This window comes from Eschrichtius robustus, chromosome 17 (assembly GCF_028021215.1).
Source record: "Eschrichtius robustus isolate mEscRob2 chromosome 17, mEscRob2.pri, whole genome shotgun sequence".
NCBI lineage: Eukaryota > Metazoa > Chordata > Mammalia > Artiodactyla > Eschrichtiidae > Eschrichtius > Eschrichtius robustus.
This window is the reverse complement of record NC_090840.1, coordinates 71,957,013-71,981,999: the sequence shown is the minus strand read 5'-3', so window position 1 is coordinate 71,981,999 and position 24,987 is coordinate 71,957,013. Positions and strand designations below refer to the sequence as shown.

The window sequence follows — 24,987 nt, the reverse complement described above, 5'->3', positions numbered from 1 at the left end:
TATACAAATGAACTTATTTACAAAACAGAAACAGTCTGTCAGTTTCTTATAAGTTAAATGCATACTCACCATAAAAGCCAGCAGTCCCATGCCTGAATATTTAAGAGAAATTAAAACTTATATTCACATAAAAGCCTGTACATGAATGCTTATAACGGCTTTATTCATAATGGCCCCAAGCTGGAAACCACTGAAATGTCCTTGAACTGATGACTGGATAGATGAACAGATAAACTATGGTACATCTATACGATGGAATACTACTCAGCAACGCAATGCAACAACAAACTGTGGACGAAACTCAAATGCATTCTGCTCGGTGAAAAAAAGCCACTTACAAGGCTACACCCTGTATGATTCCATGTATGCAACATTCTGGAAAAGTAAAAACTATATGGAGAAAAAAAAAAACACAGTGGTTGCCAGGGGCTGGGATGGGGTGGGTGTCAACTACAGATGGGTACACATTACATACTAATCGAACGACTATAACACGTCAATCTTCCAGCCTCAGGGACTAATAACTTGACGGGACAAGACAATTCTTTTCTTAAGCATTATGTGCATTGTCCCCAGGACATTTACTCCTATTCTCGGTTCGGGCTGCTTTCTGGGCACGGATGGCATCACACTCTCTCAAAATAAGCCACCAGCAGAGAAACACCCATAGTTCAGTCTGTTTAAACTTGCTGCTGACTCATTTCTCCCTTGATAACTGAACCTTTCTTCCCTAATAACTTTAATTATAGCCATCTCTCATTCTAAAGCTTCCCGTTTCCTCGGAGATGTATTTGTTATCCATGTGACCTCCTGACTGTGAGACACTGGGTAAATATGCCACCTCCAGGATTCAGCCTGCTAAAAACAGAACCTGCATTTTTCACACATTCCTCTCCCGCACGTGGATGTCGCAAAGATTAAAAGGGATGATGTATGTGCATGGGATTATTGCCGTTATGCTTGAAATACATTTCATGGAATTTGTTCTAAACTTGTGGTGCAATAAATATCCTATTCCTCTCTCCCTAGCACGGCAACTGTTCACACCGGAAATGGCATTCTTAGGCACTATTTACTGGGATCTGGAAAAGGAGGGCTTAGTTTCAAGTCTCACTCTGTAACTTACTTTGTGACCTTGACCAAACCACTTGCCATTTGAGTCACACTTCTTTATCTATAAAATGGGCTTCAGCTACTTCGTGTTTCTCTAGGGGCTACCTTGAAGGCAATATCAAGCACATACAAAGTTCTATATAATGCCTGAGATGATTCCTACTCCTTGATCTCTAAATGGAAGTGACTAAGCAAGAGATTCTCTCTCAGCCAGATGAAACAGATTCCATCAGTGTCATCAGAGGACATCAATGTAGATCTATAACCTGGGAGACCCAAACAAACTCTTCACTACTCAGGAGTCCTAGGACACATCAATTTTTAGAGATGCATGAAATGCTTGAATTGAGAAAAGAGAAAAAACATGGAAGTGTTTTCAAGAGTTGGTGTGGTATATAAGGGAAAGAACATGAACTTTGGTGTCACCCAAACCTGGGTTTGAATTTCAGCACTTATGATCTTAGGGAAGTTATATTACCTCTCTTTGCATATTTTCTAATCTACAAAATGGGTACAGTTCTCTCATAGAGTTGTGAGAAATAAACAATAATGTATATAAAGCGTGCAAATACCATACCCCTTGTGAGAAATAATAATGTATATAAAAGTATGCAAATTCCATACACCTTCCATAGGTAGGCCCTCAAACAATGCCTGTACGTTATTAATTCAACAAGCACTGATTAAATACCGTATGTAGTAGGCACTATACAAAGCCTGGTTATTACTTCTAATATTACTATTTTCCAAAAGGACCAGGGAAAATCTAGAGTGAAGGCGGAGCAGATGGGCATCTTTATTGTTTATTACAATGCACACGTAGAAAAGCCAATTTTTCACTACCAAAGAGCTCCCTGATAGCTTAATGCCTAAAACTGACTAAAACTCTACCACAACAGAATCAATCTAATTTGAATTAATTTTTTTCTTCACTAATTATCTGGTACCTCAAATCTGCTTTAAAATGTAAAAATTCCTAGGAAATAACAACTTTATGAAACAGAAGAGAGAGGATAGTTACACCTCTTCCTAATACTCTCTCTCTACCCTTGGCATCTCCTGTCTTCTGGTTCTACTGTTTACTAGCTTTGTAACCTTGGGCATATCACTTAATCTCTCTGAAGCTGCTTCATCATTAAGATGGGAATGGTAGCACTTAGCTACCACTTACATAAGTAAAGACCTACAGGAAAGAGAAACCGTATGGGGTGGGAAACACAAAGAAAGCAGAAGGGAGGAGAGAGCCACAAAAGAATCAGACCGAATGACTCAAAGAGGAAGAGGGAGAGAGGCAAATACACAAAGAATGAAACATCAGCACAGGGATAAATTTCACTCAATGAGCATGAGTCCTCAGGCCAGGGATGCAATCCAGCCTGAAAGAGTCAATCTCTGTTGTGAAACTTATGACTTTTAGCATTTCTCAGCAATTAATGGTCACCCAGCAAATGAATGGTGATGGTGTCATCAACATCAAAGAAAAAAATGAAGATCAACTGAGGGCCACAGAGATGATAAAAATGTCTACAGAAGAGCCAGCAAACTTAAATTTTTATAAATTTGCTTAAATGTTCTAAGCAATCACACGAAAAGTGAGCATCAATTCCTGAGCATCATGCTGCTATGGTATTAAAATCTATGTATTACTACATATACTATACATTTACACCAACATATCACTATAATGGGTTATAAGCACAAAGTCATGTATGTTGTCTTTTCTGAGTAATTTAAAAAATAAAGAATTTTCGAAGACAATAAAAGTTGTTAACCTTTGCTGCTGATTTTAGATCCCAACTCTATACATGCTAATTTTCTTCCTCTTCTTTTCTTCTTTGCTGATGACACAGTATTGAAGGGAAAAGAAGTTTTATCATCAGACTACCTTAACTAGGTTCTGACCCTCTCTTTCTAGTTGAATAATTCTGTTCTGTAAATATTACCTGAGCTCTGATTAGATGAGGAACAAAAGAAACATAGAGGTGAATAAGAAACTGTTCCTGCCTTAAAGGGTCTTGGGCTTTGGTTAACTGCCGGCCAGCAACACACGTTGTTTGGATAGACAGTTATACTGTACAACAAAGAAATTTACAGGTTGAAGGGGATCAGGATTAAGTCAGGTTGATCAACACCTGGCGTAGTTTAAATGCATCCAACGGATTTCTAGGCACAACCATTTTCCCTGTTGGCACCACCTTTGTTTCTTCCTCATCTCTTTCCTTCCAGGCTTCAAAACTCACACACAACTTCCCAATCTTCAAAGATGCTAATCTTCTCTTACCTCCACTGCTCACCTGCAACTGGGTTAGGGACTCCCATACCTGGCCCTTCACCATAAAATCTCCACCTGCTTTTCAAGAGAATCCACTGGGTTTCTACTCCACATTCCCAAATGACGTCAAATGCACATTCTGGCCTTACTTTGAAGTGTGTTGAAGCAAAACCATCCCTTTCTCTGAAGAAATCATAATCTACTGTTAATTGGCCAAATTAATGCTGATGTCCCTCGTTAAGTGCATAAAATGGCACTGAAAAATGGTATTATGAGAAGGCAAAATCAAAGATCGCAAACTGATTTTGCACAGTGTTTTTAAAACTTAGTAACTGAAAAATAATCAGCTAAGCTTCTGGGTTTTCCAAAAGAACCTGAAGATCTGGCAACACTGGGTCCACCCTTACTCATAGCAACAAGGGACTGGCACAGGTGGCAGGGGTCTCCTTTAAATACAGCATAAGCTCTCAAGTATATGACGGTTCTCCTGAAGACTCTTGTGACCATCAAGGATCCGTGCTATACATACCATGTGCCTAGACCTCAAGGAATACAGCAGTAGGCAAAACACGGAAGTGCCTACCCGATGGAACTACACTGCAGCTTTGAATAGATGCTGAAGGGGTAAGCAACCCATAAGGAGCAGTAAAGTAAAGGTATTCTGTTGTTCCTAAGAACTCCCTATCTAACGGGTTCCTTGAGTGAATCCTTTTGTGAAGTGAATGGCCACTCCCTATTCTATCAGTTTTGAGAGCTATAATGAGCATGTTTCAAGTGAAGGTACATAGTTATTCTGTGAACCCATATAATCACAAGATTACAGTGTAAATTCCTATGTCTGTATAGATATATCCGGATACAAATATCATTATCACTGAAATTGATTTCTGAGTTTCACTCATGGATTCAAGTATCTCTGTATCTTATATTCTGCATATCTCCTATATGACCTAAATATACTGTTAAATTTGTGGTGAACATCTTCAGATTAGCAAATTTGCATTAAAAAAGACATGCTCTTATAACATTTAAAGGTACCATCAAAATTACATTTCATATTAATTTATTTTAATACTAAAGATCTCAGATTCACAGTAAATTCTATTTTGAACACAAAGTGAAGCCCTTAAACTGTAAGGGTTTCTAACTATGAATTATTGTCAAATGCCCTCAATGTCTGCCTTGATGACCTACACTAAAGCTTCTGATGCCTGCTAATCATATAATGGGTAAATGAATAAAGGACGCCAAAAAGATTACTTGATGACTTGAGAAAGTGTCTGTATAGAGGTGTCTGCACATCCTAATTAAGTTCTCCTGATGTTAAAAATTGCAGGAGACCATGAGTTGTAATAGTGTAAACTGTTTAGGTAAAAGAGGCAAGGAAGAGAGAACATTATGTGAACACACTGGTCAGATAAATGAAAATAATTTCATGTAACAAAGTCTGGTTCTGTCTGCCCTAAACCAAGTCATATTGTTCATTTTACAACTTGGGTTAGTAAGAACATGATTACCACTTAGGGAAATAGTTTTCTGTGAAATTATCCCCTAGCTCATGTATCATCACCACCGCCAAGTATAAAAACTATCTTCAATCACAATCTTGATTTACATGACTCCAAGAATTAGAACTAAGAAAAATGGGTGGCATTGGTAGGGAGACCAGGCTACTTACTTATTAAGTGACTCAAACCCAGGTCTTCTGGCTGCTAAACTCATATTCTTTCCACTATGCTGTACTAGCTCTTTCTCAATAATAACTTAAGTCTAAAGTAAGCTTTCAGAGTTTGCAAAGATCTACTATCTCATTTAATCTTGGTAATAATCCTGTGAGGTTGGGGCAACATAATATCTCTAATACAGAGGACACTGGGTACCCAGGGATAAAATAATTTATCCATAGAAGATGGACTGAATGGCTGGCAATATCCATAAGACGGAAATAACTACTAAAAAACCTTATTGTGTGCAACTGAAGTATGTGACCTTTAGAGTAAGCATATTCTTAAATGAGTACAATGTATCTGTTACCCTTATATTCTAGGGATGGTAAATACCAGATATCTGTACTGTTCCTCTTCTTTTCCACCGTAATCCTCCAGCACACTCTTTTCTGCTAGGCCCGAACACAGCCTCAGAATCTTTTTGAACACACAGTTCCAGGCAGCCCCTATCAACCGACACAGATAAAATCTGCATTCCTATTCTGACTCTCTCCATTTAGGGCCCACATTATATAATATTGTGGAATATATAATATTCTCTAACATCTTATGGAAAAACCCAAAGGAACTTTTTGGCCAACCCAATATTTGTTTTTGACATTTTGTCTCTGCTTTTGATTGGATATTTGTTTTCATGGCTCTCACATTATTTCACATCTGTATATATTGTCTTCTCCAGGTACCAGGACTCTGCCTTATTTTGATCTCAGAGCACCAGCTGCAATGATTCATACACAGCAGGCACACAAGGTGTTCTGAACACACCTGAGACAAATGCATGGTATTTATGAAAAAAATCTGAAGTTAAAACAACGACAACAACAACAAAACAACAACAACAAAAACCTTCCCTTGTTTCTGATTTTAATTTAGGCCAGGAGTTGGTAAACTTTTTCAGTGAAGAGCCAGACAGTAAATATAAGTTTTGTGGGCCAAATGGTCTCTGATGTAACAACTCACCTCTGCCATTATAGTGTAAAGTACCCACAGACAACATGTGAATGACTGTGTCTACATTCCAACAAAAAGTTATTTATGAACACTGAAATCTGAATTTTATATAATTTTCACATGTCACATATTATTCTTCCCTTGACGTTTTCCCCCAACAATTAAAAAATATTAAAAAAAAAAAACATTCTTAGGTAGCAGGCCATAGAAAAAGAGGGGGTAGGCTGGATTTGGCCGATGGGCCATAATTTACTGATCCTTGGCCTAAATCTGTGGTTTTCAAAGTGAGAACTTCAGGTGGTCTGCAAGATCCTTTCAGCAAGTCCAACAACCTGTATGTGAAGCCAGATTTTCTTTGTATGCTTCAACCAAAACAGTGTACAACAGACTGACTGCAGAAGCAAATATGAGGATCCAGCTGCCTTCCATTAAGCCAGAAATTGACGAGATTTGCAAAAATGGAAAACAATGCCAACCTTCTCACTAATTTTTCTTTGTTTGGAAAATATATGAACGTTATGTCATAACGTTCTTTGTATTAACATGTAATGGGCTTATGACTGATTTTTTGAAGTGGATTAATATTTTTTAAATTCCTCAGTTTTGATTTCGAATTAGATGCCAACAGCTATAACCCATGGAAACAAAAGCTGTCTGGGGGGCCCTCAGTAAACTGTCAGATGTAAGGGGATCTTGAGACCAGACAGTCTGAGAACCGGCTGCTGAGCTACAGCGGGGTGAACGGATTGCTGCCGGCAGGGCAGCCTAGGCCGAGTGGGAGCACGTCCTCAGGTCAGGGCACCTGGCAGACGGCCTCATTTCAATCTCCTTCTCGACTTCCCCCACCTGAGAGTTTCCTGGCATTTCTTTCATTAAATCCTGATTTGGTAAAATTTAATCCCATGCAATTTATGTCTTTGTAGAACAAATCTGGTGAAAATGTGGGGTGATTTTCATGAAAGAACTCCTCTGCTATGTGCAGACCATAAAAACGCTTTAGCCTTTGTCAAAATAGACAACTAGATGCAAGTATCTCTCCCTGGCTTGTCTTTTCCAATCTTTAATAAAATAAAAATTACTATTCTAATTCTTTGCCTTCAGAACATCTCTCAAAATAAACAGATTCACTGGCTTCTTTATAAATCATAGTCCCTTTGACTTGGCTCCACAAAAATTGTAGAAGCCCGGTGCTAATCAGCATCCTCACTGGCGTTAAATCTAAAGAAATGAAATCCAGTAGGCATGGTGCAAGTTTAAATGATAGCGCTAATAATAATGCACAAAAAAATCACATTTTGCAAGTAAAGTATACGCATCTTATAGGGCATCTTAAGAGAGTATTAATATTTTGCTTGTTCTACCATTTGAGACTTTAAAACTTTTTAAAAGACTACTTTAGAAGAAATAAAAGGGAAAGCTGTCTTAATTCTAGTGTTATCATATGTAAGGAAACCTTACATAATGGAGCTCTTCTTTCAATATAAGTTTACTTTGTCGTAAGTTTTAACTGTCTAGACAAATGATGTATACTGCTGGCCTGGGGAAACCTCTCCCTCACCCCCCATTTTAGAGAGAATTAAAGAAACAGTAACTATAATTCCAATAATAATCATTTTGTTGAATTATATATATATTTTTTAATATATTCTTAATTAGAAAGTGTTTCCACATGAGTATATGATTCTAAAGCCCTTTATACTTTTCTCTTATGGAATAGTAACTTTGTAAACAATAACAAAGTGGGAAGAAATTTCTGTTTTGGGGTATTTGTCCTTTAATCTGTATTATAAAATATCTAAAAAAATCAAGAATTATGATCAGATGGATGCTAAATCTGCCATAATTTGTGATTACTGGCTCAAAGTAGAAAAATAAAATACATTTGGCTATTTTGACCAAGACCAAAACTTTAATTCCCTAGCATCTTAAGATCAGAAAGGCACTAACAAATTATTACCTGTTTGGGGGATTATTACCCATTTGGGGGAACAGTGCAAATTATATTAGGGAGATTTTGGTAGCTGTGTTGTTCAATGAAGAACAAAAAAACGGATTTAAAATGTGGGAAAAAGTGCTTACTGTTTAAATCTACAGTAAAAGCAAAAGTCTCATCATGATTGCAAAACATTCCAAATTGTGAAACTTAAGTTATTTGTAAAATAGACAAAAGTAAAGCAGCTTCCTCAGTCATTTTTTGAGATCTCAGCATCAATTTAAAGAAAATGCTTATATTTAAAAGAAAGCCTATTTCAACATATGAATCCCTATACTAAGTACAAATATGAACACGAAGTAAATTTATATCTTATATCATGCATTCCTGTTCCACATGTATGCACAAATGAAGGTGATATGAAACGAAAGTTTTAAAAACTTTATTTGCCTCAATTCTTTAAGGAATAAAAGAGCCTCAAACCTAAAAGAAAGAACAACAGTTGATGCTAGTATAAAAACAATAAAATTTACATAAAATTGTTACGTGGACTATATGGAAAAAGGGGGGGAAAAAAGGACATATGTACTTCACTGTATAGAAAATATGTATTTCTGCCAACACTGTCTACAAGATTTTTTGGGTACAACTAATAATTTTTTCCACTCTCATTTTTTTTTTTTTTTTAAATAATTCTCCATTATCATTTACTGGTTCAGGTACTCTTTATTAATTAATTAATTAATTAATTTTATTTTTTTTGGCTGTGTTGGGTCTTCATTTCTGTGCAAGGGCTTCCTCTAGTTGTGGCAAGCGGGGGCCGCTCTTCATCGCGGTGCGCGGGCCTCTCACTATCGCGGCCTCTCTTGTGGCGGAGCACAGGCTCCAGACGCGGAGGCTCAGTAATTGTGGCTCACGGGCCCAGTCGCTCCGCGGCATGTGGGATCTTCCCAGACCAGGGCTCGAACCCGTGTCCCCTGCATTGGCAGGCAGATTCTCAACCACTGCGCCACCAGGGAAGCCCCCACTCTCATTTTAAAATCAAAATTATGTTCATTAAAAACCTGAGTATAATAAAGTTTCTTAGGAAGGCAACAAATTCTAAAACTCACGTGGAATTTATACTACCACCAAGATAGAAGGGATCAGGAGAATTCTGGTCTCATATTTGAGAAGACACCTGCTCCTGCTACTCTAAAACAGCAAAACTAGAATCAAGGTATGGTTGTTTTAAAGCTTGGCACAGCAGTTTAAAATTTGAAAAAACACCACCGTTATTTTAATAAAATAGCTTTCAGTTTTATTGTCCCAATTCCCCTCCCCAGCAGTGGGACAATAACAGTGCACCTTTCTCTACCTGCTGGGGAATTTTCTTAGCACTTTGTGGAAACTGTTGCTTTTCAGAAATGGACAGGCTGATGTGAACCAAAGTTAGACAAAATACAGAATTGCAACAACAATAAAAAAGCAATTTAGAAAGAGGATCAAGCCAAGCAGATAAGCGAACTCTATAAAATCAGATTTCTGGGACTGGTCATCCAGTCAGTTCCCTAATTTCAAAAAGCCAAACCAAAGCAAAGCATGCTGACTTACATTGCTTCTTCAGTTCTTTCAGCTGTTGTTTAAATTGTGCAAATTTCTCATTATTTTGAAAGTCTGCATCAGAATTCTTATTCTGTAAAGCCAAAAACTTCTTCTCCACTAATAATTTTAGATCGGGTATTTTTTCTGGACGTTCTTCTCTTACCTGAGGAAGACAATAAAATTACTTTAGTTAAATGTTAACAATGACACAGTCTTGTAACAGTATTTTTCTCTCATTTCATTCAAATAAAACTACAGTGAGGTAGAAAACAGAATTCCCCCCAACAGAGAACCAGAGAGGCTGGGACTTGTTCCAGAACAGACTGCTAGTGAACAGCAGAGGGAATCATTCATCCCATCCCATAGTTTGCTTTCTTAAGCTATGCCTTCACTGCCCTGCTAGCTTGCTGTGTCCAGACAACTACTGGGGAAAAATTTCACACCAGTGCAACTGTGTCCTCCACCTTCACCAGAACCTGAACATCATGGCTCCTTCCTTTTACTTAGGTCTGTTCAGTCCCCTCTCCTTCCTCCCGAGGGCTCATTCCATCCTCCATTCTCTTCAGCACTCCTCTTCTCTGGTCCCTGGTCCCAGCAGGTGAGAGTGGCTCCTACTTCACAAAACAGGTAAGATTTCAACCTTAAACTTCCACCACCTGCTGCCACAAGGAAAAAGTGCCCCTATTCTGTTCAAGGCTAAACTCTCAATCTTTATTCTTTTTTACCCCTCACAATATTTTATTATAAATTTTTCAAACAGGCAAAAACGTTGAAAGAATTGTGCTTTACCATTCAAAGTCAAAAGACTATCTGCAAGTCCTCTGCTTCGATTAGCTTTTGTCATGGAGGAAAGAATTAGACAATCTTCTTTTGTTCAATTGCTATGCATTTTAATTAGCTGAATCGAAAATGAAAATTAAGCATGAAACCAAAATGCCTAAATCCATATTTAAAGTACAGAGTGTAGGAAATGACTGTCTACTCATTGTACTGATGAAACTCAACCAGTGCTGGATCCACCATCAAAGAGAGGTGTGAAAAAACATGGAGAGGCCTTAATGACAAGTTATACGTAATTAAAAATCTAAACCAAGTCCTGTAAGGCTAAAAAAACAAATAAAGCTCAGTTTGGCTAGAGAAGGTAGAAAGACAATTTAATAATGCCTTATATCTCAAGAATAAGAGCTATTATACGTGGTGACTGGCTATCCTCTGCCTCTACACTGGATAGAACAAGTTCAAGATAGTAGCATGAAGAGGTCAGAGTAGATAGATAATAGAAAATAAATTATGAGTTTTTAGAAAAGAATTATGGGCTCTCTTTCTGGATTTATAAAATAAAGTCAACTCACATCCACCTGAGATGTTAAGGGGAACATTACAGGCAGGCATACAGGTGAACCTTCTCAAGGCCTTTGATCAGTATGAAATTATTATTTAAGCTGCAATGGTCAGAGAAGATCTGATCTGAGCAGATTATCAACAAATGTGGATGTTCTCTTCCAACAAAGTCTCTAACCCACTCAGCATACTTCATTTCCTTCGTTCAACTACACCACAAGCTGAGGAGCTGGGTAGAAGAGTGCGGGGGTGAGGGATGGAGAGGGTAGGCATTTTGAGGTTGACAACACAGCAACCTGAAGTATGACTAGGAAAACCTGAACACACCAAATTTAGCAATTCAGAGTACTTTCTCCCCCCACAGCGGAACCTCAAGAGAACTGCTCTAAAGCACATAAATTCACCGCGGCAAATATCTTCTCTGGAAACTTGATGCTGCAGTTGGCGTAGCTATCCATTGCAAAGAGAACTTACTGTACTCTAGCTATCAAAATGAGAGCCTGGAAAATACTAAGCTCATTACCTGTTTAAATCAATGCAATAAATGGGGATTAAACTATATTTTTAATGGTTTCCTGCTTTGTCTGTATCTTCAAGATAAACAGATACATAATCCCAAAAGGGGAAAGAAAAAAGCCATTCTTTGAGTAGTTAGTTGATTCTAAGTGTTACCTAGTCTGAAAAAGGTAAGGATGGCCCTCTTCTCCTAGGACAAATGTAAAATACCTCAAAGAAATTTGAGGTGGGAGGAGAGGATCTATTAGATCCTCAGTCCATTCCCTTTCCTACGGATAAAGCTCCTAGATACAAGACACAAAACCTCAGTTTTAAGTCACTGGGTGTATTAGTTTGGTAGGGCTGTCATAACAAAGTACCACAGACCAGGTGGCTTAGACAACAGAAATTTATTTTCTCATAGTTCTGGAGGCTAGAAATCTGAGACCAAGGTGACAGCAGGGTTGGCTTCTCCTGAGGTTTCTTTCTTTGGCTTGCAGATGGCCATCTTCTCCCTGTGACATAGTCTTCCCTCTGTATGTGTCTGTGTCCAAATATTCTCTTCTTAAAAGGACCAGTCATTGGATTAAAATGAGGCACCCCAATGACCTCATTTTAACTTTCATTATCTCTTTAAAGACCCTATGTCCAAACACATTCTGAGATATTAGGGGTTAGGACTTCAACATAATGAATGTTGGGGGAACACAGTTCAGTTCATACACTGGGTTAAAGAATTTTGAAAACAGAATTTTAAAAATAGCTTATAACATCTTATGGAAAAACCCAAATGAACTTTTTGGCCAACCCAATAGATTGTTAATCTTTACACCATTATAATTTTTAAATGATAGACACTACTGAGAAGTAAACTTATCAGACACCATACTTACAGAATGAGAATTTAATACTGCCCTGGGGAGAGAAAAGGTCAGGTTTTTAAGTACCACCTACCTACCCAGTGAGTGCCCTCTCTGTGCTAAGCTTTGTAGCTAAACAGGAGAGAGGACCAGAAAAGTTGATTGGGAGTAGGGTGGTGAATAGCTTTGGGAGCCAGGCTATGGAAGTGAGGCCTGACCTGAGAGGCAGCAGGGAAAGACATTAAAATATTCTAAGGAATAAAGTAATAATACCATGAGAACTTTTCTTTCTTTTTTTTAATGACGGCTGTAGTTAAAGCATAGAGGATGCACTAAGGAAGGGAGAAAGAAGTTATTGGACTATGTTAACTAATGGTAGAGGGGCTGGCAACTTGAACCAAATTGTAACACTATTTTTGAAGCAGAATCGCTGAGTCATTTTGTGAGAGGAAGAAACTGATAATGACTTCAAGATTTTTAACATTTAATATGGGCAACTAATTAAATTTAAAATGAGAGCATGTGAAAAAAGAGAAGAGAAATGCAAAAGGACCTCTTAAGGAAAGAAAAAAAGAAAAAAAAAAAGCAAAGAAGAAAACCAGGAGTAAGGCACGTCCAAGAAGAAAGGAAAAGAGAAAATTCCTTAAGAGACGCTTGTCTCTTGGAAAAAATGGCTTGGAAAAAATGATGCCAGAGAGCTTAAGTAAGATAAGGGCTAAAAAAGAAACCACTGGATTTAATTACCAGGTACTTGGTACACTGCACTGGAACTATTTATCTGTTTCAACCTACTAGCTTGCGAAGCTTCTCTCGGGCAAGGATTATTTCACTGGTGCCCAGTGTACTATCTGTTGTACAGTAGGTGCTCAAATGACCTTGATGAACTAGTGAATTACAGGGATGCCAAATTCTACTGTAGTGACACGAGAAGAGGGACTAACGGAGTTCCGTGTGAGCAAGTGAACAAAGTCTGGCAGCAAGGGAAGGAGAAAGAGATGGGAAGCAGATCGTGGGAAAGAGACAGCAAAAGACACTTGTTTATTTGTACAGAGGTCAACAGTAGCTTGGAGTGAAGCTGACATGATGGAGGAGAAAGAACATGGACCTCAGGATCAGGCAGGTCTGGGTCCCTAAGTTGTGGATTTGGGGACAGTCCTTCTAGGCCTTGGGTTTCTCTCACTTCTTCATTAGGAATCAGGAACACCCATGTCAGTGCCATGGAGACTTAATTACACAACGTTTGTGTTTAACTCGGCACACAGTAGATGTTAAATTTTCTTACTCTTTCCTTCCAACTTTAGCAAAGAGCTTTCAACATGTCTGTGGACTGAGAAGAAGCCAGTGGGGAAACACAAATCAGAAACACTAAGAGAAAGCAAATAACAGATTTCATTTGAGAAAATCCTTCAAGTACTAGGGCAAAAACTAGAGAGGGGAGAAGACCAGCTGCGAAAGCACAACAATAGTCTTTACCAGAGGTCATAAATGCCCACGGGGCTGGACAAGCAAGGATCTGAGGAAACCCCCAAGAAGTGTAGGACAACAGGCAGTGGTGAGGACGGTGTCAAAGTAGCCGGCAACAGCCCCAGGTGAGAGGAAGCCGCTGCACAGCTCCGGGTGACGGCTGCCACGTGAGAGAGCAAGCCCAGGTTTCTAAAGAAAAGTTACAAATCTAGGTTTCTGTGAGACCTTTGTTTTTTTTTTTTTTTTTGGTTTCTAAAACAATGTATAGTCCAAACAATACATCAGCCTGAAGTCAGGAGTTTGAAACCTCTGTTTAGTGCAAACAAGATATTTTGGACATAAAAAGCAAAGTAGTATTGTGATGCGCAATCTTTGGAGGTTTAGTGCAATTCCCAGACTTCTACTTTAGGAATGAAATATGGTCCTTTCAAATAGGACAGAGAATAATGGGAAGGATGGGTGTGGGGAAGAAAGGGGAAAGTAAAGGATTCCATTCTGACATGCTAATCCCAAGTATTAATGAAAAACTTGGGCTCTAGACTTGAGATTAAAAATTAGGCTCTTCTGCTAACTGAATGACCTTAGAAGAGTTACTAAATGCATCTAACCTTAATTTCCTCACTTGTAGATAGAAAATAATGACAGTATTTCCCTCACAGTGTTGTGGAGAGGAATAGATGGGATGAAACAATACAGCACTGATGAGCTATCTGTCACAGAGAACAGTCAATGAGGAGTAAGTGTTATTGTTGTGTTTATCATTATATGTATCTCCAGGGTGGCTGGATATCCAGGCCCGCAGCTCTGTGGACTGACATGAACACCCAGGTGGAGAAATCAGGGTATGGATTTTAATGGACACCATGGAAATGAATGGGATTACCAAGGAGATGAAATAAACGGAAACAAACAAAAAAAAAGAAGTAAGGAGAGAACTCTGGAGAATACCACATTTATGGGATAGCTAGAAGAGTCTAGAAAGAAAAAGTGCAAGAGTTAAGAAGACAACCAAAAGAAAGTGTCCCAAAAGTCTAGGACGTTTCAAGATCGGTCAAATGCTGCACTGAAGTCAAGCTAAATAAGGATTGAGAAGTGTCCGCTGGACTCTCTGATTGGCTCACTGAGGACTTTAGCAAGAGCCCAGATGCACACGCACAAAGTGCTGACTCCAAAATATGCAGATTTTTGTTGAATGAATTGTTTCAAAAACATGGAGCAGTGATAGGACAGAACACATAAATCGCCAAATGTTCCAGAGACTCTCCAACTAACTGCTCAGTTTGAGCTCAAAATCACTTGTGAATGTTTAGCTACATTTAATTGGAACCCAACACTCCTGTGACTACAGTATTTCTCTGATGTCAGCAAAGGAAGGCAATCACAGAGCTGACTGTAACAATGAAGTCAGACCTCTGGTGGCTCTGTCCCTATGAACAGAGGCTCAATGTTTTAGGAAAAGAAATAATGGTAGGAACAAAAGGCAAACTTGGTCCTTACCCATACTGAAACTATGTATTATTTTCAACATGCTTTAAAATAAGATTTTTAATATTTATATGATGATAATACACTTCATTTCTTTCAAACAATATTGTACACATATGCAATTACTCGAAGTGTACCATTTTATTGCCACAGGGCAAAGTCAAGGTCTCCTCCTCCATTATCGTTATTGCCTGATAGCTATTATTTCACTGGGAGGGGAGATCACAGGAGCTAAGGATATTAATGGGCTGAGTCATTCATACACTTTTGAATCATATGAGAATCTAGTATAAAATTAGTCACTCTTGTAACTGAACCAAGACTCAGATGGATTTACTCTCTCCAAAACAGCCACTGTTAGATGTTTAGCTCCCAAAATAACATATACCTGATGATTTACATTTTGGAAATCACACAGCCTTTAGAAGTTTATTATAGGTACATAAAAGTGATTAAGCACTATGCTTTGTACGCTAAGTATGCCAAGTTCTAATTCATAGTCAGCCTGATCTAAGGCTATGGGACCTACTTTCATGGGAATCCAGAGAGAATTGCCTCAACTGGTCCTAGAACATTCATTCAACAAATATTTAGAGGCCCAACTGGGTACCAGGCATTATGCTAAGCAATGAGACATTTATGGAGGTTGGCCCACATTTACGACACACCATCAACCCAACTGGTCATGCACAGGGTAAATTTATATAGGCCAACACTGTCTCCACCTTTATATAGCAAAAAAGCTTGGAAAAGTTTTCAATGAAAGACATGTCCAGGCTAAGAATCATTATGCTTTCACTGACTATAACCTAATTGCAATGGAGACACATTATATTTTCTACAGAGTTTACTATACTGCCTTTGCCCTGTTAAAAAAAAAATACATATATCACACACGCTAATGATGACCAGCATGGATTATACCCTTCATCTCATGCCCGTTTCTGTTGTCAGTTGCACAATCTGCACTGAACTCTGTTGGACCCAGTTATTTGTAGTTGAGTGAGTTTCCTAGTGCCATTATATAGTTTGACTTCTGACAAAAACACTAAAGAGGGAACACTTCCTTGTTGAACATTATGACACATTGAATGGACTTCTCAGTTTGCCAAGGTGTTGTAATACACCATTACTGGGCAGCGGCCAACCAGACATGGAAACATCTTTCCTCTTTCAAGCCCTTCAGAAAAAAATTGAAAACGAATAAACTTAAACCTGTGAGAGAGTGCCATTGGTCTAGTTCTAATGGGTTGTCTAACAGATGGCAGTTGAATGAGGCAACCTGCCATCTATGTGCATCTGTTACTAAACATTTATGCTGTTGAAAATTACTCCAATAATTTCTCATGGCACCAATCCCACTGTAAGATTATGACCAACAGGAGTCACATATTTATACAGTACAGTAACAAGATTCCCATATTGGGGGGGGGGTGGGCTGGGGGCAAAGGAACCAAACTTCTGATATGTCTCTCTGGGCTTTGTTGCTGTTGTTGTTTGCTCGCTCTTTCTTTCCTTCTCTGGGCAGAATTCATAGAAATATGCATTATTTATTTATTCATTTATTCATCCATTCAATAAATATTTACCAAATGCCTACCACATGCAGGCATTGTGCTAGGCATTGGAGATTCAATAGTAAACAGCCTAACCTGGTCCCTGTTGGTCTCATGGGGTTTGGGGTATAGTGGAGGAAAACAGTACTATTCAAAGAGTCAAACAAATACACTATCACCAGCTGTGAGAAGTGCTGTGAAGGAAACGTATTAGATGGTAGGAGAGCATGTAACCACAGAAATATAGAGGACATCATTTCATAGGCAATCTTTTTATGCACTGCTCCATTTAAACACAGGTCATGCTGAGGGGAGGGCGAGATGAGGATTTTCATTGTTGTTATTAACAAACACTTTGCAATTGCACAAAATCTTTCATCTGAGTGGTTCAAAGTCTTATATACCCAAGTGTCATTATCCCAATTTGACAGATGTGAGCAACGGGCAGCTCACAGGTTAAGCGTCTTGCCCAAGGTCATACTGAGTCAGTGACAGATGGCTGCAACTCATTCAAACCCCCTTTCTTTTTCTCCCTTGGGACTTGCACATTTGGGACCTGTCTAGAGTGGGGGGAGTGAGGGAGGGGGAGGGGCAGGGGACTGTTTGAAGAGAATGAAAGAATGAATAGGGGCAGTCAAGCTCTAAGGGGGGGCTCTGAATTAGCTAACTGATTTTACCACATTTCCTTACAAACAATAGTGCAGTCACAGGGGATTGGTTCCAGGAGACCCCACATATACCAAGATCTAAGGATGCTCAAGTCCCTTGGATAAAATGGCACAGTATGGTTGGTCCTCCCATTCCGCAGGCTTCCTTTCCGCAGATTTAACCAACTGCAGATGGAAATTTTGATCCACGGTTGATTGGATCCAGGTTGCGAAACCAGTGAATACAGAGAACCAACTGTGTGTTTACTGAAAAAGATCTGTGTATAAGTGGACTCTTGCATTTCCAACCCCTGTTGTTCAAAGGTCAACTGTACATTTCCTGAATGCTTACTAGGACAGGCACCTGCTAAGCCTGACATCATCATCTCAGTTGCTAATCCCAACACCCCTTGGAAGTTTGTTAGAAATTGTTAGAAACCCCCTTTCAACTTAACTTTGCTTTGCATGTGCCTCCAAGTACCAACTCAGAATGAACTTTTATACCTCATCTTAATTTTATGAAAACATACTTGACTTCAGGCAGATATCCTCAACCTTTAGTGGTCATTTGTTAGCTCTCACGTGAAAAGACACTTATTCTGAATTTGAAATTGCCTTTCCTGTCCACCAAGCCTCTGTCATCTACAGAATTACTCAATGCCTTATTTATCATTATGGTATCTCACTCAAGATTTTAGAATAAAAAGTACAGCAATGGGTTGATGCTAATGGGATATACTGGTCTCACCAAGTACCCCATTACCCAGAAAGATGATCTCCTAAAATGCTAAATCATCTACTGAAGATTCAGTTCCAGTGCTGCCTGGGAGACAGCACCTCATGAGGTTAATGTCCCACAGGATGCCTGTAACCAGTAAATAATATGTGACATTGTTTCTCTGATAGTCAGAACACATGGACCCAGGAACCAAGGGATGAAAGTAGAATTAGCTGTAAATCTTCTCCCCCTCATCAAACCTAATGACCAACTTGCATTTTTTCTCCCATGGCTGCAACTTGAGTTCTGCTGGTCTAATAGTCTTAGTACCCAAGAGAAGAATGATTTCACCAAGGGACTCAACAATGCCTTCACTGATTTGGAAACTTAAATAGCAACCTAGTAATTTTGAGCTTCTCATGACACTGACCAGACAGACAAAAAGTGAGGTTACAGACCTGGTTGGGGCACTGAATCTGAATTATCAAGGGCAAACAGGATTGCTGCTACAGAGTGAGGAAAAGGAGGTGTGCATCTGGAACCTGGACTGTCTCCTGGTTTTGCCATGTCTAGTGGTAAAAAATAATGAAAGTCCTTAACAACTCCATACAGGTAGAACCATCAAGAACACAGATATCTCAGGAATGAAAGCCTAGGTGTTATAGCCAGATAAAAACCTACCTCATTCGGGAGTTGGTTGAGGGTGAACATGAAATGGGTATTGGAGAAGGGAGTTAAAATGCCAACTACGGTTCAGGACCAATAGGAAAAGCTAAGTATCCCGTCATATTTCTTCCTTGGTCTGACATGTACATATTTATGTTTTTAACTAATTTCTCCCTTTCCTTTCCTCCTAACATTTTATAAAAAGTAAGCTGGTGGCTCACTAGTTACAGAGTACCATAATGGAACAGTATGGACATAAAGGAGTAAGTGTGGCCCAAATATCCTAGACTTGGAAACATTAACTTAAGACATTATATCTTTCCCCCTTTGGGGGGAAGACAGAGCATATTTTTCACTTTTATGAGAGAGGGCTGCAATATGTTAGTAGGAAGCATTTTCTTGTTGCACGGTTTGCAAGATTAAGTCTGGAAGGAAATCGTATACAGAGGCTGAGCAGCCATACTGGTCTAGAATCTTTTGAACCTTTCCTCTGTTTGGGGAATTTCCCACCTTATGAGTGGTACCTCACTGGGGCAGGAACCAGAAATTCACTTTCTCAGCTTCCCTGAAACAAGAACACAGACATGTCAACTTGGCCCTTGGCCTGTGGGACTTCAATTCTTGAGAATGACATGAAGGAGGTGCCTTGGAACCAGATTACCTAAGGATTTAACCTTTAAATCCCAGCTCTGCCTCATACCAGCTGTGAAATCTTGGGCAACCTCTCAGAAACTTGATCTCCCCATCTATAGCTCCACCAAAGTCTTTGCATTGTCATGAATGCTAAATGGATTAATGCATTTAAAGAATTTAGAGCTTTGAAACGCAAATACAGTAGCCACTAGCCACATGTGGTTATTCAAACCTAAATTAATTAAAATTAAATAAAATTTAAAATTTCGTTTCTCACACGGTCACATTCCAAGGGCTCAAAAGCCACACGTCGCTAGCAGCCACCTTTTTACAGTGCAGATACAGAACATCTCCATTACTGCAGAAAGTTCTACTGACAAGTGTTGACTTACAGAATACTTCCTGGCACTCAGTAAGCACTCAAATGATAATTGCTCCTATTATTAATAACTAGTATTGCTATCATTATTATTATTTTACATTACATCCCCAGAACTTATTTATCTTACATCTGAAAGTCTGAGCACTTCTGAGCACTTTCACCCAATCCCCCTCCTTCGTCCCCTCCCCTCGCCTCTGGCAACCACACTATCATTATTATCACAATAGCAAGTTTAAGATACAGCTGAATTTAAAATCTAATGGACAAGCAGTTAAATGTGGTCTTCTAATAAGAATTAGCAGAGTATCAGTAGCAACAACTGCTCTCAATTTATAGTTTATTATGGGCAAGGTACTGAGCTAAGCACTTCACAGGGATATTTTATTTAATCTTCCCCAAACAAACAAACAAACAACCTGAGTGGTAAGAACATCCCGATGTTACAGATTAGGAAACTGAGGAAAGGAGTGGTGTAACTACAAGCACTGAAAATGCTCATCAGTATGGGATCTGGGACTCACTGGATTGGCAGGTCTGCAAAACTACTAAATCCATGACAACTTCTTCTTAGACTTCACTACAGAGTTACTGAGTGCCCACTAGGGGTCATGCACTGCGCTAGATGCTGGGAATACAGTGGTAAACAGAGACCAAGGCTCTGCCCTCACAGACTTTTAGTTCTAGTTGAGAAGAACGGTCAGAAAAGAAAAGATATAATTAGCTGGATGGTAATAAGTGCTATCGAGAACAGTTAAACAGGGTGGGGTAGGTGAGCTCCTGTATGATGGATGGTTAGGGAAGGCTTCACTGAAAAGATGACATTTGAACAGAGACCTGAAGAAAATTAAAAAGGGCAGGGTGGAGTGGTAGGAGATGAGGTCAGAAGTGACGATGGAGTAAGGGGGGCCAGACCAGGGAGGCCAACGTGGGGCCTTTAGCCTCTAGGCTAAGAGAGATGGGAAGGTTTTGAGCAGAGGAGTGAGAAGACCTGGTTTTCTTTTTTAGAGGATCACTCTGGCTATTATGATGAGAACAGATTTTAGGGGAGGAAGGGCAGAAGCAGGAGACCGGTTAGAAGCAGACCAGTTAGTAGGCTACTGCAGTCATCTAGGCAAAAGGAGACAATGGCCCACATTAGGGTAGCAAGAGGTAGCAAGTAGCAAGAGGTGGTCAGATTCTAACTATATTCTGAAGGTAGAAACAATGGGCTTTATTGATGAACTGGATATGGGCTGTGATACATTAAGGAACTTAGGACAACTTTGGGTTTGGCCTCTCTAGATGAAATGGTACAGTTGCCACTTCCTGAGATGGGGAAGTCTGGAGGAACAGCTGGTTTTGGAAGGTTAAAAGTGAAATGCCTATGGGAATGAAATGAAGTGGGAATGAAAAGAAGACGGCTGTATATCTGAGACATGGTTTTGGAGAGAAGATAGGGTTATAGTTACAAACGCTATGAAAAACATAGCATTTTTCATAGTGTATGGTGTGTTTTTCAAAAGTGTATGGTGTATGGTGTGTTTTCATAGTGTATGGTGTGTTTCTCAAAAGCGTATGGTGTTATGAGAGCACAAGATACATTTGGTGGACAGAGACCGGGTGATGTCAGGGAGGGCTGTTGAAAAGGAGCTAGACTAAGTTTATGAAGGGCAGGAAGGAGTTAGCTATTTGAAAGTGAGAGAAGAGCACTCCCAGCAGAAAGAATCATGTGTACTAAGCCCAGAAGCAAGAGAACATGCCAAGAACTAGCATAAAAGAATGGCAAAAAAATGAGGCTACCAAGTTAAGCAGGGTTACAGACCAGGTAAAGACGTTTGAATTTAATCCTGAAAGTAATAAGGAATAAGTGAAGAGGGCAGAGTTGTGAAAAAGGCAGGCAAAATAATCAAATTTCCAATTTAGAAACAGTTTTTGGGCTACTAGCTAGAAAACATACTAGAAGAAAGCAAAACTTTATGCAGCAAACTATTCACGGGAGACTGGAGATTGTGAAAATGGGGATGAGGTAGGCAAACTCATTTGAGAATCAGTAAAATTTGGTGACGCAATGCGAGCTATGAGGAGCCAGGAGAAGTGGGATAATAACCAGGTTTCTGATGTGGGCAACTGCGGGGAGGATGTTGCCATTTCCTAAGTTACAGAATCTCAGAAGAAAATCAAGGGCAAAACCCTCTGAGCCATGCTGAATTTAAGGAGCACACTGAAGCGAGAGATCAAATAGATGATTGAATTCATGTGTGTGATTCTCAGATGCATGCTCTGGAATGGAAATAAGGATTTGGGACTCGGCCGCACAAAGACAGTAATGCAAGTTAAAAGCTCAGGAAGAGAGCGCAAAGAAGACAAAAGAGTCAAACAGGTAGGAATACCAAGATTTTATGGCTGGAGAGGTGAAGTAGGGTCCCCCGGCAGACTCTGCAGAAGTGGCCGGAAGCAAGAAGAAAAGTCAGACATGTGTTGTCATGAAAGTTAAGGGAACATAACAATTCAAAAAGGAGGGAGTCCTCCATAGTGGCAAAGTCAAATAAGAGAATGACTGAACGATGTCCTCTGGATTTTTCACCAGGTGTGTAACCTAGGGCCATTCCCTCAACTCTTTCAGCCTCAGCTTCCTCATCTACACAAGAATGTTATGGTACCCGCCGTACCCAGTTGTTGTGAGGATACATGGTGATGCATACAAGGTACCTAGTACAGTGTTAAACACACTAGGCACTTAAAAGAAAAAAAAAGCTCTATTCTCAGTGCCCCACATCTTATGTGATGTCAGACAGGCAGGTCGAGGTAACAAGGAGAAAGGGGGTTGAAAGCATGAAGCCACATGGAACCAACGGCCTCGGAGTGCACTATGCATTTTGAAAAACAGGAACGGGGAGAAAAGAACTACAGTCTTTTTCCTTTTCTTCCTCTCCTCTCCCAATGTTTCCTTTCTCCGCACTAAATGCAGTTTATAACGCAGAAATTCCTGACAGCCTGTCAAAGGGACCTTTTAAGCATACCTTAGTATTTACACAAAGAACTGTGTTCAGTGTAGATATTTACCACAATCATCATGAGTTTGTGACACAGATGTTATATTCTTAAGAAGGGTGGCTTAAACTCAGGGGCAGTCCCCAAATAAATAAATGAATAAATGCTCTGTAGAAACTAAATCTATCGATTAGTGATTTCAAAATTTCTTCCAACAGTTTTTGACATGATAAGCCAGGTAATGTTTATCAAATGAAACATTCTAAGTACATGATTAAGGAGACCTTTGGACAACCAAACTGACTTTCAGGTTAGTTTCGACACTGACAAAATGATAGTCAAGGAGAAGTTTCCCAGATGGCGTATACTTTCCTGTCAAGGATTAAGGTTCTACCCTTTCTTGCTCTCACCTCCTCAAGGACATGGAACTGGGAAAACTGTCCCAATGTTTGCTTCTCTAATGGAAAAAACATGTGCTTCACAAAAATGAATTTCACTGATTTTTTTTTTTTCATATCTAAACTATTCCCATCCTTCTAGCATGATTTCTTTCAAAACCTCTTTGCTTTAGGACTGACTTAGCAATTCTCTCAATACAGCTCTCAATGCACAAAGCCTGTATTGTATAGCCCCTCCCCTACCTGCTTATTTTCTGTTACATCCATCAAAATCAAGGCTCCTAAGGAAAGTCCTAAAGACCGGGGATCTTGATTTTCTTATACTCATTTAGATAAACTTTTCCATTCAGCTCAGCAGTGGTTGGTGACACTGAAGCTTATTTTGCTTTAGAATCTGAACAATGAAAGAAGTATCTCTTGCTCCAGTCTGTGTGTGTGTGAGTGTGTGTGGAGGGGAGACGACAGGGGAAGGGATATACACACTTGGTGCTCTCTCTCCTGAAGAAAGCTAAAGACCTGGGAGGAGAATGGGGCAGCAGTGCTCAGTTTCGTGGAGCATTCGAGACCAGAAGACCAGCCTTTGGCACCTGGGCCATTGAGGAGTACCCCAGCCATTACACGCTTGCCGAGGTGAGGAGAGGAAGAACTTCTCTCTCACGTTCCATGTCTTTCCTGGGTCCTCCAGTAACTCCCTCCATGAACTAGAGGATCTGAATAACCAAAGGAACAAATTCACCATTTCTGTTGTAACCAAAGAGAAATGCTAATTGTTTTCTTCCTTCTGTTCTTGCCAAGTTTCCATCAGAAAACCCATTTAATGTGACTATAGGGCCTGAAAAAGAAATAAGCAAAATATCTATTTTTGCTTGTATCTATTTGCTTACATCTATTTTGCTTATAACTATCTATATCTAAATGTAAAAATATCTATTTTTACGTTTTTAAAAAATCCATAAGTTATCTTCTAACATTCTGATAAACAGTAAGTTTGATTTCAAATCCCTTGTCTTTATATCATACCACATATCCATAGCACAGAATGAGGGCAATCCAAGGATACAAGGCCGGATCCTTCTCTCAGTTATCACATCTCACCCAACACAGTAAAGACTGACTGTGGAATTACTAATAATCCAGCGGTTTATTAATGCTCCTTATCCTTTATCTACTCCATTCATTCCCATCTAGCCACCTATCAAATTCTCTGATGTTGCCTTCTCTATAATTCATATGGCTTCCTTTCATTTGAAATTATTTCCCACTACGAAAGCTATCAAACTGACTTTCACCTTCCATTTTGTCACCTATGAGAAAAATTTCCTGAGTAAATGAATTCTCTCCATCTTATCTAATCGAAAGCCACTGTACCACAAGAAAAAAACAATAAACAGGTGCTTCATAGTACGTAGAGCACTTTTGAGAATAATTTATATAATTTGATTCTCACTGCCCACAGAGAGTAAATAATTTCCTTGAACCGAACACCGAACAGATAACAAAGCTAAAACTACAAGGTGGCCACCAAGTCTGAAAGCATAGACAATACGATTTCATAATGGGCTATAATATTATATCATTAAGCCATTTATTGCATATTCACCTATGTTTCCAGACTTGGTGGCCACCCTGTAAAACCCAGATCTTCTAGCCATAACCTGTTGTCCTTGGTCCCCTGCACGTTCACTCTGAAGCACTAAAGAAGGCAGCAGTCAAAGGAAAATACCATCTTTAAATTGGATGATATTTAAAAATTTATAAACCAGGTTTCACAGTCTGTTCTCCAACTTAACTT

The 24,987-nt window shown here is 39.3% G+C and overlaps 1 protein-coding gene across 2 annotated transcripts in view; it reads right to left on the bottom strand.

Annotated features, from left to right (window-relative positions):
- NSMCE2 (NSE2 (MMS21) homolog, SMC5-SMC6 complex SUMO ligase) overlaps positions 1 to 24,987 on the bottom strand; it is a 220,131-nt gene that overhangs the window by 134,817 nt on the left and 60,327 nt on the right. For both annotated transcript variants that reach the window (XM_068525445.1, XM_068525444.1), the window contains exon 4: positions 9,590 to 9,743. In XM_068525445.1, coding sequence (XP_068381546.1) covers positions 9,590 to 9,743 — 154 coding nt within the window. The remainder of the gene's footprint in view (positions 1 to 9,589; positions 9,744 to 24,987) is intronic.